Source organism: Drosophila elegans, unplaced genomic scaffold (assembly GCF_018152505.1).
Source record: "Drosophila elegans isolate 14027-0461.03 unplaced genomic scaffold, ASM1815250v1 contig_183, whole genome shotgun sequence".
Lineage (NCBI taxonomy): Eukaryota > Metazoa > Arthropoda > Insecta > Diptera > Drosophilidae > Drosophila > Drosophila elegans.
This window is the reverse complement of record NW_024545550.1, coordinates 10505680-10518742: the sequence shown is the minus strand read 5'-3', so window position 1 is coordinate 10518742 and position 13063 is coordinate 10505680. Positions and strand designations below refer to the sequence as shown.

At 38.6% G+C, this 13063-nt stretch overlaps 2 protein-coding genes across 6 annotated transcripts in view; both read right to left on the bottom strand.

Annotated features, from left to right (window-relative positions):
• Nucleotides 1–441: 441 nt before the first annotated feature.
• LOC108144528 (cilia- and flagella-associated protein 91) overlaps nt 442–13063 on the bottom strand; it is a 40638-nt gene continuing 28016 nt past the window's right edge. For 4 of the 5 annotated variants that reach the window (XM_017269478.2, XM_017269482.2, XM_017269483.2 and 1 more), the window contains exons 2-3: nt 11455–11661; nt 442–1990 (exon numbers count right to left, since the gene is read on the bottom strand). In XM_017269478.2, the coding sequence (XP_017124967.1) occupies nt 1764–1990; nt 11455–11661 (434 nt within the window). In that variant the 3' untranslated portion in view covers nt 442–1763. Of the gene's footprint in view, nt 1991–11454; nt 11662–13063 lie in introns of those variants that run through there. The other variant, XM_017269479.2, reaches the window with a different exon arrangement.
• Nucleotides 3630–5877, bottom strand: LOC108144529. Its single transcript, XM_017269484.2, has one exon. It carries the CDS (start codon nt 5682–5684, stop codon nt 5058–5060), a length of 627 nt encoding a protein of 208 aa, XP_017124973.1. The 5' UTR covers nt 5685–5877; the 3' UTR covers nt 3630–5057.

Here is a 13063-nt window from a genome sequence, read left to right as displayed (position 1 = left end):
TTACGTTGTGGGAAAATTCAGCAGAGATTCGAGTATTTTTGGACCACCATCCTTTAAAACGTTAAAATGTCCTTGACGACTGACAGTTACAGTGGCAGCACACCATCGCCGCAGGAAGCCACTGTTTTTGGAGGAGGAGTTCTCCAGCTCTTGAGGTGGCAACTAAAAATCGTTAAATGTTGGCCATGTGCAGTGGTTGAGTTGCTGAGAATGGTTAAGGACTAGTGCCAAACTGGTCAGCAAATGATTATGATTATGTGAGGATGCCATGAAGATTAAGTGCTTTCCTCTGAGAGCTTTGAAAATATTAAATTTAGATCAAGATTAAACCAAAATTTTATTTTCTGTCAATGAAATAATTTTACCTACCAATAATGAATAAAAGCAGACATTACTTACCTGTCATTGAACCATTTAAAATAATCAGAGTTGGCATCTTTATTGTATTTATTTTTATTACTCAATTAAAATTTAGTTGGGACATTCTTTGTTTTGGTTTCATCGGCTTGTATATGGTTTGCTTTCATATTTTGTTTTTTCTTGTCATTTGTCCACATATAACTGGTTTTACCCATCTGCTTTTTAAATGTAATAATTTATGCAATTTATTTGAATTTGACTTTGATCTCTAATATAATTTCAATTATTTTCATTAGCTTGTTATTACTTCTTTGTAGTTAATTGATTTGAATTTTAAATATTTCTTTAGTGGCTTTGGTTGCCCACATGGTAACAATTTTCTCAGCCGTGGCCGAAAAAAAATATTTTCCAATTCAACTCGCTCTAATACATTTCTTTGCCTTTGTATAGGTATATATATATATATATGTGTATTTCAGTTTCCCTCTCGAGGATCAATTGTTAAGTAGACAAATATGTAATACACTTGGTAGAAAAACGAAAATTGTGCCACCAGATTAGTTATCTTCATGTTCATTGATTTATCAGTTTATATAGAGCCCGGGGGCTGAAAAATTGTTGAGTTGACGTCTCGAAGCTGCATCATGTTGCTTGGGTACCCCTAATTTGCCTTAATTTGAAACAACATTGAGTTTCTTTGGTTTTTACTTCATGTCATGTGTATGCATGTAGGTACAATTAATTTTTTACTTTTGGCATTGGCCAGACAAAATGGAAATGATTTCCCAAAAATTTGTTCAGCATTTTCCTTGCATTTGTCTTGTTTTGTTTGGTTTCGCATTTTCCTACAATAAACTTTATGGAACATCGTGCCTTTTATTTATTTACTTTTCTTGTAACATTAGGTTTTTCTTTGAAAATTTAACTTTAGTTTACTTTAGTTTGGTTTTAGTTACTGTCTTGGGATTAATTGAGTTTTCCAAAAACCAAATTAGATTTAATTAAACATTAACTAACGCAAATTTACGATTCTAAATGTTAGTAATCAAAATATGACAAGCCGCAAATATGTTTCCGTAAATATTTTCTTATTCCGAATCATTTCTCGCACAATGTGATTTCTTCTTTGTTAATTTATTAAAGCTTTGCAAATAATACGTAACCTTGCTTTCGACTTAGTTTATATAATTATTATGAGAATCATTTGGGGTTTTTTGCCGTTCGGGCTAAAACATATTCACTAAAAAGTTTACAATTGTGTGCCCATCCTCATCTTGGTTGGCCTCTTACACATTTACAATTTACCAAATTTTTTATTCACTTGCATATGCATTAGTTGAAGTTTCATCTGTGCCTCGACCAGCCAGGACCAACAAAATTCCACATGTGCAGCTGTGGACTCCTTACTCGGCGTTGGTGTCCTTGCGGGTCTTGTGGCCGCGGAACGAGGCCTGGATTTTGGTGGCAGCCTTGTTAAGCTCGGGATCGGTTAAATCTATGTCCAACTCCTCGGCCACCTTCTTGGTTATCTCCTGGATGTCCTCGTCCTCTGGCGCATCCTTGTTGACCAGTTTGCGTGCCAAGTGACCACGGAAAGTGGACTGAATCTTCAATGCAGCATGGCAGAGATCTGCGGGCAAAGCGAAAAGAAACGGATAGTTTGTGTGAATTAGTGTTCTAGTTGCGCTTAAGTGGCCACTTGGCCAACGCCCCGAAATACATATAAAAGAGTGTCCAAACTTGTCTGGTGTTTCTTGGCCAATTGAAACTTTAGATGATACTCAAACATTGTTTCTCGGAATTTGCTGTGAACTTTTTTCAATTAGCCAGGGTCCTTATGCCAGCTTCAACTGAGTTTGTGTGGTTTTTACTTTAATTTATTGTTATAGTTTTTCGCTATCTGACCACCGCTTCGTATTTTATAGCCCAACACTGGCCATAATTTTCCACGGATCCCAGATTGCTTGTAAAAAAGGGAAATAATCGAAATCACGAAGCGAATTATTCCCTCGCCGCTCTTCAGAATGTTTAGTATACACGCTTCTTCTTTTGACCACGTTTCCCGGCTAATCTCATTACGTATACGCAACGTTGGACGCAGCGGGATGCATATATAACCCAGACCAAGTGCGGACCAGATGGATGGATGGATGGAGGAGACTGACCGCAAATTAAGCTCACAGCTGGCCCAGGATGCATGTGGTTGCGGTTAAGTCACGCGTGTCTTTCACTACGTGCCACTTTAACTCAGTTTTTTGCCCCAGCACAAGCTCATTCTAATTAGCCAGTAATTGTGTAAAAATGCTCGGGAAATACGTGTACTTCGGGCCACAGGAAAAAACCATTAAACTATGCATAGCCTTGTAAAAACGCGCTTTTTCTACGTTGTCAGCCGCAAGATTACATTATTGCAGCTGTCGTTTCCCATTTTTGTCATCTTTTCCCATTGCTCACTTGTGCATTTATGCAAATTCAGAGAAAGTTCTCATTTAAAAATGTTCCTTTTTTGTTGAGATTTTTACGCTACGAAAGTGCATACATTTAACTTGGCCAATTTCCGCAACGAAATTTCGCGTTTGCCTGCGGGCCAAGTTAGCCCACTGGGCCATGCAAATATTGCCAGAGGGCAGGGGGAAAGTGGGTTTGTGTTAATTCGCTAAGCGTAATTGGAGTTGGGCCAAGATAAGCATTTGGCCGAGGCCTAGAGGACTGGCATCGGAAGAGTCCTGGCCCAGAACTTATGGCATGTGCTATTTTATAATATTACGCACACAAGTCGGCTAAGCAACGTGACCCGGCCGAACGGCACGTGCCATTTGCCGCTGCTGCATTTATGTTTATTTATAAAATATTTAAAAATATCAGCAAGACGTGCAAATAGCTGTGCTGTGACATTTTCCGGGCCAGGATGTGGCTGCAACTAGTTAGCCAGGCTGAGCCGAACTGAGCTGTTGCGGCTGCTCGGTCAGTAATCAACTAGTTCTCGTACGCCCCGTAAATAGAATTTGTCTCCAACTCTTTTCACGTTTTAATCTTCTACCTGTGGAAAAATTTGTTCTCCTTTTTTTAGAGTTGTTTTCTATTTGCTTTGGATCCTTACCAAAATGTACACAACAAAAATATGTCTTTATTTAAGACATATAATTAGATTATAGAAAGTTAAATTTTGTTTTTGGCAACAGCTTTATTGCATCTGCGCTTTAAAGTTTTACTCTTTCTAAAAAGAGCTATATTTTAAAATTTACCATAGTTTATTTGTATACAAAAAACAAATTTAAAAGTCGTTGATTTTATTTAACTATATAAGGAAATAAGCAATAATGTGTATGTTTAAATTTTGCAATCGAAACATTTATAAGATTTTATTAAAGACTTGACCTGTTTTATCATTTGTGAAATCGTTATTTAATAATCGAACTTAACTTTATAAAATAAATACAAAAACTTTTGAAAGAATAAAAAGGTACCCCATATTCTTGCCACTTAACTAGCTTATTTAAATCAATACACGTTTCTTTAGCACTTTCCTTAGCGAATTTTCTGTATTAGCTTTTCCAAGTGCAAAGTTTTTTGGCAGAGACTTGCACATGTCGCCGGCCATGCAACACATGTTAAAAGCCGATCACGTAAACTGCGTGTCCTGTCACAGGACCGCATAAGTCCAAAATCTAAGCTCCAGTGTCGGAAAAGTTGTCAGCAGGCCGTATGCATGTTGCTTTTTGTGTCTGCGTCTTTCGTCCTTCGTCCGGCGAACTCCTATCTGCTATCTGCTTGATGTCCTGATGTCCTGCCTGTTGGCGAGGCATACAAATTGAGTTTGCTTTTCTTTCTGGCAAAATGTCAGTGCTTCTGTGTGGGCATGGCATGCACTTCCGGGGGCGGTGGGCGTTTGCACAGTGGCCGGGGCTGCACACCTTGGCCTGGGACTTGGATTTGCATGTGCCCGGGCTTGGGGGCAATCGGTCACGTCCCACTGATTGACTGACTAACACGCTGCTCGTTTTTCGCTCTCCCTGGAGTTTGCTTAATTTGCATGCCCGTTTCGGTTCTTTTTAACATTTCTTTCAATTCAAGGTTTTTAGTTTTTTGCTGTGTCTCTTATTTTCATAACCCAATTTTCAGCTTCCATTGAGCGGCAATCCCCAAAGGATATGAAATCAATCATAAGCCACACATCCACACATCCACCAGCACTTTCCACCTGTTCTTCGCTTTCCTTTTTATTGCGAATATTGAGTGGGGACGAAAGCAAAAGCTGCAGCACACGTGTATCACTTTTCCCTGTATTTGAGTGTCCCCGTGTGTGTGTGTGTGGAGGATTCAACGCTCTTGACCCACATTCGCACAACAATGCAAATTTGTATTAAAACAGAAGGAAAATAAAAACAAAGCTGGTCTATGAAATATGACAGTGTGCTGGCGAGCGTGTGTATGGCGATGAGTTCCATTAGCGAAAGTGCAAATCCGTGACGTGTGCTTAGTAATTGTGTCAGAAATAACAAACAAAAACCGACCCAGACACGCACATAATGAGCATAAATAGACAAACAAGATGTTTTGGATCGCAAAATGCGGAATTAGGGATACTCTATACTCCAAATTAAGTGAAAAATCCCATAAAACAAGAGCATTTTTTATCAGCCAACTTTATTTTCCCTCAAAATAACAATAGGTGGTAAAAATATCATTGAACTCTCTCAAACGCGAAAGAGTAAACTCAAGTGATCGCCGAAATTTTGGTACGTGATCAGACCTGCATTGGATTCCGCCTCGAATATCTTTAAATAGGCCCAGGTCTTCAGACAGACCGAATAGAAATTGGCCAAAATCAGGAGCTTGAACAGCAGGGCAATGGCGAACTGACCGTACAGAATATAGGTAGAGTCACTCTGATCCTGTTTAGCCACAAGCTTCACTCCGAGTACCGTGATTGCGGTGCTGACCACCCAGCAGACAAGAAAGGCAATTAGATACGGAGCTTTGAAGACCAATAGGCCATAATTCATATGGGGTTTGTTCACTTTACCGACCAGATATCGGGGTCCTAAGAAACTGCAGCTGCAGCAGCGAAACAGACAGAACATCAGGACATTCGCCAGGATATGGATACAGAGCTCTGTCTTGATATTAAAGTCGATCAGGCTCTTATAAGTTAGTACATAGTACCGTTTGCTGCTCCAGAAACCTGGCGTCCAGCGCTCCACTGGAACCGGCAGAATGGCAGCAGCATGGATCATTACCCACAGATAGAACAAAGCCCACGAACAGCGAAGCAGCACCATTACTACTCGGGTGAACCGGTAGTTCGTGTATTGATCAGGCATTTCGCATAAAACAGTTTTTCGATTCGTTATAATAATTCGTTATAATGTATCAAATATTATTAATTATCAGTTTTTTTTTTTGTGATTGCAAAGGTAGATAAAAGTGAATAGAAGAAAGTTGTTTCAGTGATTACTGAGCTTACAATAAGTTTGAAAGTATCCGTAACTGTAATCATTTAATAAATATTTTATAAACCACTTTAAGAGCAAATTAATTTTAAAAGGTAAAAGCATAGAAATTATATACATCAAAAAAAAATGAAGGCTAAGTTTAAATAAGTGTGTCTTGAAAATCAAATCCAAATGTCTCAGAAAAAGAAAGAAAAATTAAACAAATACATGCCTTCAATCCATGGTAATCTTTCTATAAAATCTATACTTTAATTTAATTTAAAAGAGTATCTAGGAACCAACGTTCAACATTGTAAAGTGGGCAGTAAGAAAAACAAATAAATAGGTACTTATAAGTAAATATTCAAGATAAATACTTATCCCCTGAAATCTCTGGAAACCTTGATGATTTATGGCGTGCAAAATTTTATTTTCTCGCACAGAGTGTGCTGAGTCCTGCGTTTGTCATTGTCGTCGCCCGGCAGTCATAATTACGATGTTAAGTTGCTGTCGTAAATATACATTTTAATTACCCAGTCCAGAAGCTCGGCCCTTCACTACAGGACATCGTCATGCAACATCTCTGTCAGCTGTGACTCCATTTTGAGTTAAATCATGCAAAATGGCCAACCGAAAGTTTGTATGTCAAACGCACAGTTTACCTTTTGGGTCACAGACTCCATTGCCTACTTTTGTGGGCCTTTGAAAGTAACGACAAATTGTGACAAATCAACCACGATAATAAGCCGCTAAATGGAATTTTTAAGCCAAACGTTTTTGTGAGTGAGAGCTTTTGCGGTTGCCAAGATTCCATTTTGGCCATCTACTTTTGGCCATCTACTTTTGCTTCTTGCTTGCGACCCAACAGCCATAAGGACTAAGCCCATTTTTCAATTTCCGACAGAACAAAGTCTTGTGGTTTTCCTACCGCATTGCTCAGTTTTTGTCCACTTTGGGCTTTCCTCCAAACGTGCTTTTCTCATTTCCATGGTCCTGTTGTTAGAGCAAATAAATCTACTGGAAGGACAAACAGTCACCCGTTGAGAAATACTTATTGGTTTCTCTCCTGTTTGCATTCGTAGATTTTGTGCAAATTTGTCTACCAACGTTAAGTACGATGAAAAATATGTATTTTAGTCCAATATTCGCAGATGGGGCTCTGGCCTAGCAATTCAAACAGAACTTTAATTAATATTAAACCTTGTTACAAAAGCTGATTAAGGCTTATTATGCAATATGGCCAAACCTTGCTGGAAAACTCATTAAAACTTTGCTTGTTTTAAAGTTAATCCTGCCCATTATTAACTGGATTAGGGCGATGATTTAATAAGGCAAAGGATTGAAAATTCGTGAAATACGATTAAGTGTGTGACCTAGTTAATTGCTTACTCCAAGCTTGGCAGGCAAAGGAAATCGCATTCAAAGGAGGATTTAAATATTAACCCAGTGAATTTTATTGGAGCCTCAATAAACACGTTGGATAAGGGCCAGGAAATACACGAAAAGGTGCTAGCATCGTTGAAATATTTAAAAGGCCCAACAAAGTCGGCACTTGCTAAACGTTTAGCAGTAGCTAAATAAACACTCGACCTCCAGCTGTCACCCGAGAATAGCCATATATACAAGCATATTGTGGCCACCGTGCAATATAAATTCGGGTCCAAGCCTCCGACACTCTCTTGTCTATTTTGGCCCCCTTTGCGGTTCACAGTCCACCTGTGTATATATCTATATATATATATATAGTATATACAATAAATTTTTGTGGGGGTTTCTTGGGGCTAGCAAAAAATCGCCAATTCAGCGGCTGAAACATTGTTTTTGGCTGGAATGCTGCTTATTGCGTGTTTCATGTCAATGTTGTCGTTTCCGCCTTTGTTCCTCCTGCTTTATTTTTCTTTTTTTGTTGCATGTTTTTTTGGATCCGCCTTTTTGTTCGCCCAACAACAGGCGGAGCACTTAACATTATACTTAAATGGCTTGGCCTGACACTGTTGGTTTTTTGTGGGTCTCCGGGCGGTGCAAATGGAATTACAAGCTTGCTTAAAACCGAAAATCCAATTAGGAGAACGCTCTGCGCTGCTGTTTTATCGCAGTTGCTGATGTAGTTGATGTTGCTGATGTTCATGTTGCTGTTGCTGTTGGGAGCACTAGCAGCAACATCACGAACAGGTCTTAAAAAATGACACATGAATTTATGGTCATGATTTTGATGTCCTCAAGATGTCATGTTGAGATGAAACAACCATTTACAAGTTCAAACAATGCTAAAATTATGGTTTCTTAAACTTCTAATTATAAAGATGCTAAAATTAAAAAAAAGAAAAAGGAAAATCGTGGACACATAAAGGAGGCATTTTTTAAAATTGATAAATCTTAGCTGCTTAGCTATACAGGGAAAGCTATGACAGATTTTTGCAATGAAAAGGGTATACATTTTTATTATTTTTAAAACTTATAAGCGTTGATTAAAATTAAATTAGCAGCAAAATCAAAGCGTTTTTTTATTATTTTTAATATTCATAATTACACAATATGATTTATTTGTTTATGCCAATCCAATTAAGTTTTTGCAAACAGTAGCTAACGTATATCAAATGACCCACAAATTGAGCAAACCAGGCCTAATGCTCGCTGATAATTTATCATAATCGAATGGAATCCGCCAACAATTATGGCAGACAACCATCCGGATGCAGTTCAATTACCATAGATTTTGGGGGAGGACTTAGGCCCTCTTTTTGATTGGGGGCATGCTGACTTGTTGGTGGTCGTTTTGGCCATGAACAATAATTAGTGAGGGAGCGATTAGGCAAACAGCATTGGGGTCAGACTACAACAGACACAAACAAATGGGGCAGCAAGGCTTTGGGCCAAGTGCGTAGGTGAGTTGTATTCCTGGCTCCGGGAAGTTTATGCATTGCACAAAAACAGGGGATTGCAAGTCAAATGGCCAAAGCAAAGCCGCAAATGTTTGCGCCAAATGCGAAATGCACGTACAAAGAAATAACCTTAAATTGCTTTCGATTTTCGTGCACATACAGAGTGTCCCTGTCCCTTTTGTGTGCGTACGTGCATGTGTCTGCTCGCATTTGCATACCAAATGGGCTAAATCGCAGTTTTGGGCTCAGAAATTGCTTTCGCCTGGCCATATGTGTGCTTCAATTTTTTGTTTTGCTCCCTTTAAACCCTTAAACCGAGTTCGTTGTGGTCGTTGTTTTTATTGTTTTGCAATTTCACAATATGCCGTCGGCAAGGCGAGTTTACAACTAGGCCAACACCATTAGCTTGTCGTTGTTGGCCGCCTGCGAGCGATAACTGTGAATAATGATGAAGTCCTAACTGGTTTACTTCGGATAAGCCAAGCGTGCCTGCCATGTTGGTTAAATATGGGATAAGGCCATGAAGTGGATCTAATTATGTGGTACAAAAGAGCGGAGTTTTCCGATTGTTTAGTTCTTAAATTTTATGGACTTATTTGGCTTTATATTGGGCAGGGTAATCGCTTATTTATATGGCTTGTAAAGTCTTGCTTTTATACAATATGCTTATTGAAAATAATAATGGAAATATTTTATGTTATTTAAATAAAATATGTAAATAAGGTTTAATTATTGTTTTAAATGTGTTATGCAATGCAATAGTTTAAATGTCCTTTATGACTTCTAAATGTCTAGAATCTTTTGTGAGACTCGTGAATATGACTATAAATAATGGAATTGTTTATTTATCAGGTTTATAAAGACTTTGTATAGGGATCACATATTATTATGTTAATAAAATTTGTAAATTAAATTAAGTAATTACTTAAAATGTAATGCAAATGCTTAAATGTCCTTTTTAACCTAGTCTAGTTATACAAAGAAACATTGAAATGAAATTTATGAACAACGCCTTTGCCAGTACATATATAAACTAATTTGAAAAATCGCAAAGCACTCCTTAAAGTCTAGACAATTTTGTGACACTTTTGATTATGACTATGAATAATGGAATTTGCCCAAAGCCTCTGCGAACTCTGCAGAGATTTATGAGAGGCAGTCCTGATTATGAATTTTTCGGTCAAAGTTTCAAAATTAACTTACCCCCTGGCAGACATTCACGCCCGTGCCATTCAACGCCTCTAATTGAGTATGTGCTCGGTCACAAAGGAGAAAGGTCCTCCGCGTGCTCCTCGCATCCTTTGAGCTCTCAGGCGAGTCTAATTAGCCGTCGCACAAATGTTCGTCGTATGAATGGCAGGCCACTGAAGAAGAATCCGCCTTTCGAGACCCACCCGGTACTATAATTAAGCCCATGGAGGCGATTCACACGTGAGCACTTGCAATGGAAACTGTTGTCTGGCTGAGGAGCCGAGTGCTGCCTAATGCGGTTGCGTATACGCCCCGATGACAGCCTCTGACTTTTTAATGAGCCGGGGAGCCGGGCACGGCTTCCTCCTCGACTCGCAGTGCCCTCGGCTCATTGTGCCCTAGGCAAATTATAGCTGAAAACTGCCAACGCCTGAAACGTCCTAATAGGGTTAAGCTGTCTTCAAGATTTTCATTATTTATGAGCGTAGCGATTAAATAACCAATGGCTGACACCGCCAGATCCCAGATCCCAGACCCACTCCACGCGTTGGCATCCCCCTTCCCAAAAAACCCGATTATTCTTCGTCGGGGCGGCACAAACTTTACCAGCTTGTGTCCCAGTCAAGTGACAAATATTTTTGCTGAAAATTCTCATATATTGCGTAACACGAAAAGTTTGTATTACGGTTGGCGGGCGGAAACCCAACTGTAATTTCAGCTTGTATCCCCAACTTGAAGTCGAAGTTGTGTAAGCCCGCTGATTCGACGACAATATTTGCAGGGGAATCTACAATGCTCGGGAACTGCAAATTCGATTTCCAAGAAAGTTTCACCCTTTGTGCTTGGCTTTGCCACACCTGAAGGGCACTCAAAAAAAAAAAAAATAAATTAAATAAGAGCATATATTTATTTAACTTAAAAATCTAGGCATGGATTGGAGTTTTGTACATTTGGGTTTAAAATAAATCTAATAAACAAGACAATACTAGCTAAAATAAATATTGTATTATTTTCATATTTTTAAATGAATTTTTCGATCCCAATTTGTTTATTTTTTTGTCTTTGATATTATTTTACAAAACTATAATTTAAATAATTCAAAAAATAATTTCCCTTTAAATATGTAAAACGATCTGTTGGAAATAAACATTACCCCAAATTTTCTAGCACACAGAGAAAAATAAATAAAACTGAAAGCTTAGGTCTAATAAGAGTGTTTTTAAAATAAACTACATAGTATTAACTTTTAGTTTCATTTCTATGCCGAAGAGTTTAAAACATATGTTTTTTTTTAGTTTCGTGGTATTAATATATTACTAACCTTAGTGAGAAATTTTTCATGCCCAAAAATTAAAAATTCGTGACAATTTATTTGGGTGTACTAAAAAACTGTTTAATTGTCATCAATATTAATTTATTTCCCTTATTTTTAATATTTATCTCCTCTCTACAGCTATGTTCTAGATTTCGTATTGCAAGTGTAGGGTCTTAAGTTAGAGTTTAAGCTCTTATTAGTTTTATTAGATGATGGCCCCAAGCTGGCGCACCTTTTGAGCGGCTTTTAGGGTCCTGTAACTTTGACTTACCCTTGTCGTTGGGATCGAATTCAGCCTCTAGTTCGGCTTTGGTTGGCTCTGCGGATGCGGCTGCCTCGGCTGCGGCTGCTGCTGCTGCCGATGGAGCGGCTCCGGCGGCACTGCCGTTGTTGGTCGCAGTTTTGGTTTCCGATTTTTTCATGGTTTCTCTCACTTTGTGGCCTCGAAAGACGGCTTGGATTTTTGTTGCGGCTTTTGCTGCAATTAAATGTGGAGACAGGAAACAGGAGAAATTATGGACAGTTCATAGGGAAATGGTCAATATGTGTTCCCAAAAAAAGCGGTATTATGCTACTAATTTAAATTCAAGTTTAAATTTCTTTTTTATTCTGAGATGCCGAAGGTAGTCAAAATTTTGCTTTGGCCTTTCTTTTTTTTTGTATAAACAATAAACAACTCAAAAACTTTAAACACAATATATTAAACTGTCTCCCCTTTTGTTTCCCTTTTTCTTTAGAGGTCTTATGTTCCTAAAAAGTTACCATTTTTGCTTAGGGTTTTTCATAAGATTTTCATTTATTCAGAGGTTAGCAAATTTAGTTTTACTCTTTGTGAAATTTCAGCTTTTTCAAAAGAACGTCTTTTATTCAACACGTTTGAAAAATGTCATCAACAAAATTACCAGTTTAAGCCAATAGCTTCAAAGACAAAATTGTTCAAATGATAAACTTGGAAACTATCTCCAATTTTTGTGACTTTTTCCTTCAGTGGTCTTCTTTGAAATACGCTATATCCAACTTATGTCTCTTCTTCAATAAATAAAAATGAGTTTTATGACTAGGCTATCATGTGTTTCGAGCTTCAATGACAGGCCAACTTTTGCTTTGGCACATCATCGACAGTTCTTAAAACTTCGGTTGCAGCTTTCAAACAATTAACTTCAAAGGGGTCTTCGGGCATTTCCCCTGGCCAAAATCACCAACCCCGGGCTGCTCAATCGATTTTGAATCGAGCTGAGCGCGTTCTCGGAATTTTTGGCCCTCTGCCAGAGGAGTTGGCTCAAAGGACAAGGGAAAAAGGGCTAAAATACTGCTAATAAACTTGAAGCGCAACTTTCGTTGCGAAGAACGAAGGAAGGAAGTGAATGAGGACGAGAAAGGAGGCAATGTATGCAATAAACTGAAATATAGTGATCATGTTCCTGCTCCCCCATTTTGCGGCCCACTCATGCCAACGCTTCTCGTGTTTGCCGCCTGGGTCAGCATTCATTTTTTATGGCATTTTTCACGCAGATACCGAGGAAATACAAAAAAACAGCCCTGTTGGCCTTGAATAAGTTATAATAAATTGACACGTAAGGCTTTTGGTTCGGCATTCTTGCCAAACACTAGCAATAAGGCAAAAGCAAAGCCGAGAGGGAAACGTTTCCTAAAAACTAGTTGTTTGTGCTTGGCACAAGGCTGCCCCAGTGGGCGTTGGGCGGTGGGTGTTAAGTGCTAACGGTAGATGGGGCGTGGCAAGGTTGCGCTGTCAAGTGGCGAATGCTATGCTTTTAATAGCTGCCCACTCTGCTGGCCCTACTACTGTTAAATCATCGAATATCCCGAATCAAGATGAAAGCCAAACGGCATTGAGCTCCAGTTACGCTTTAAGGATTATT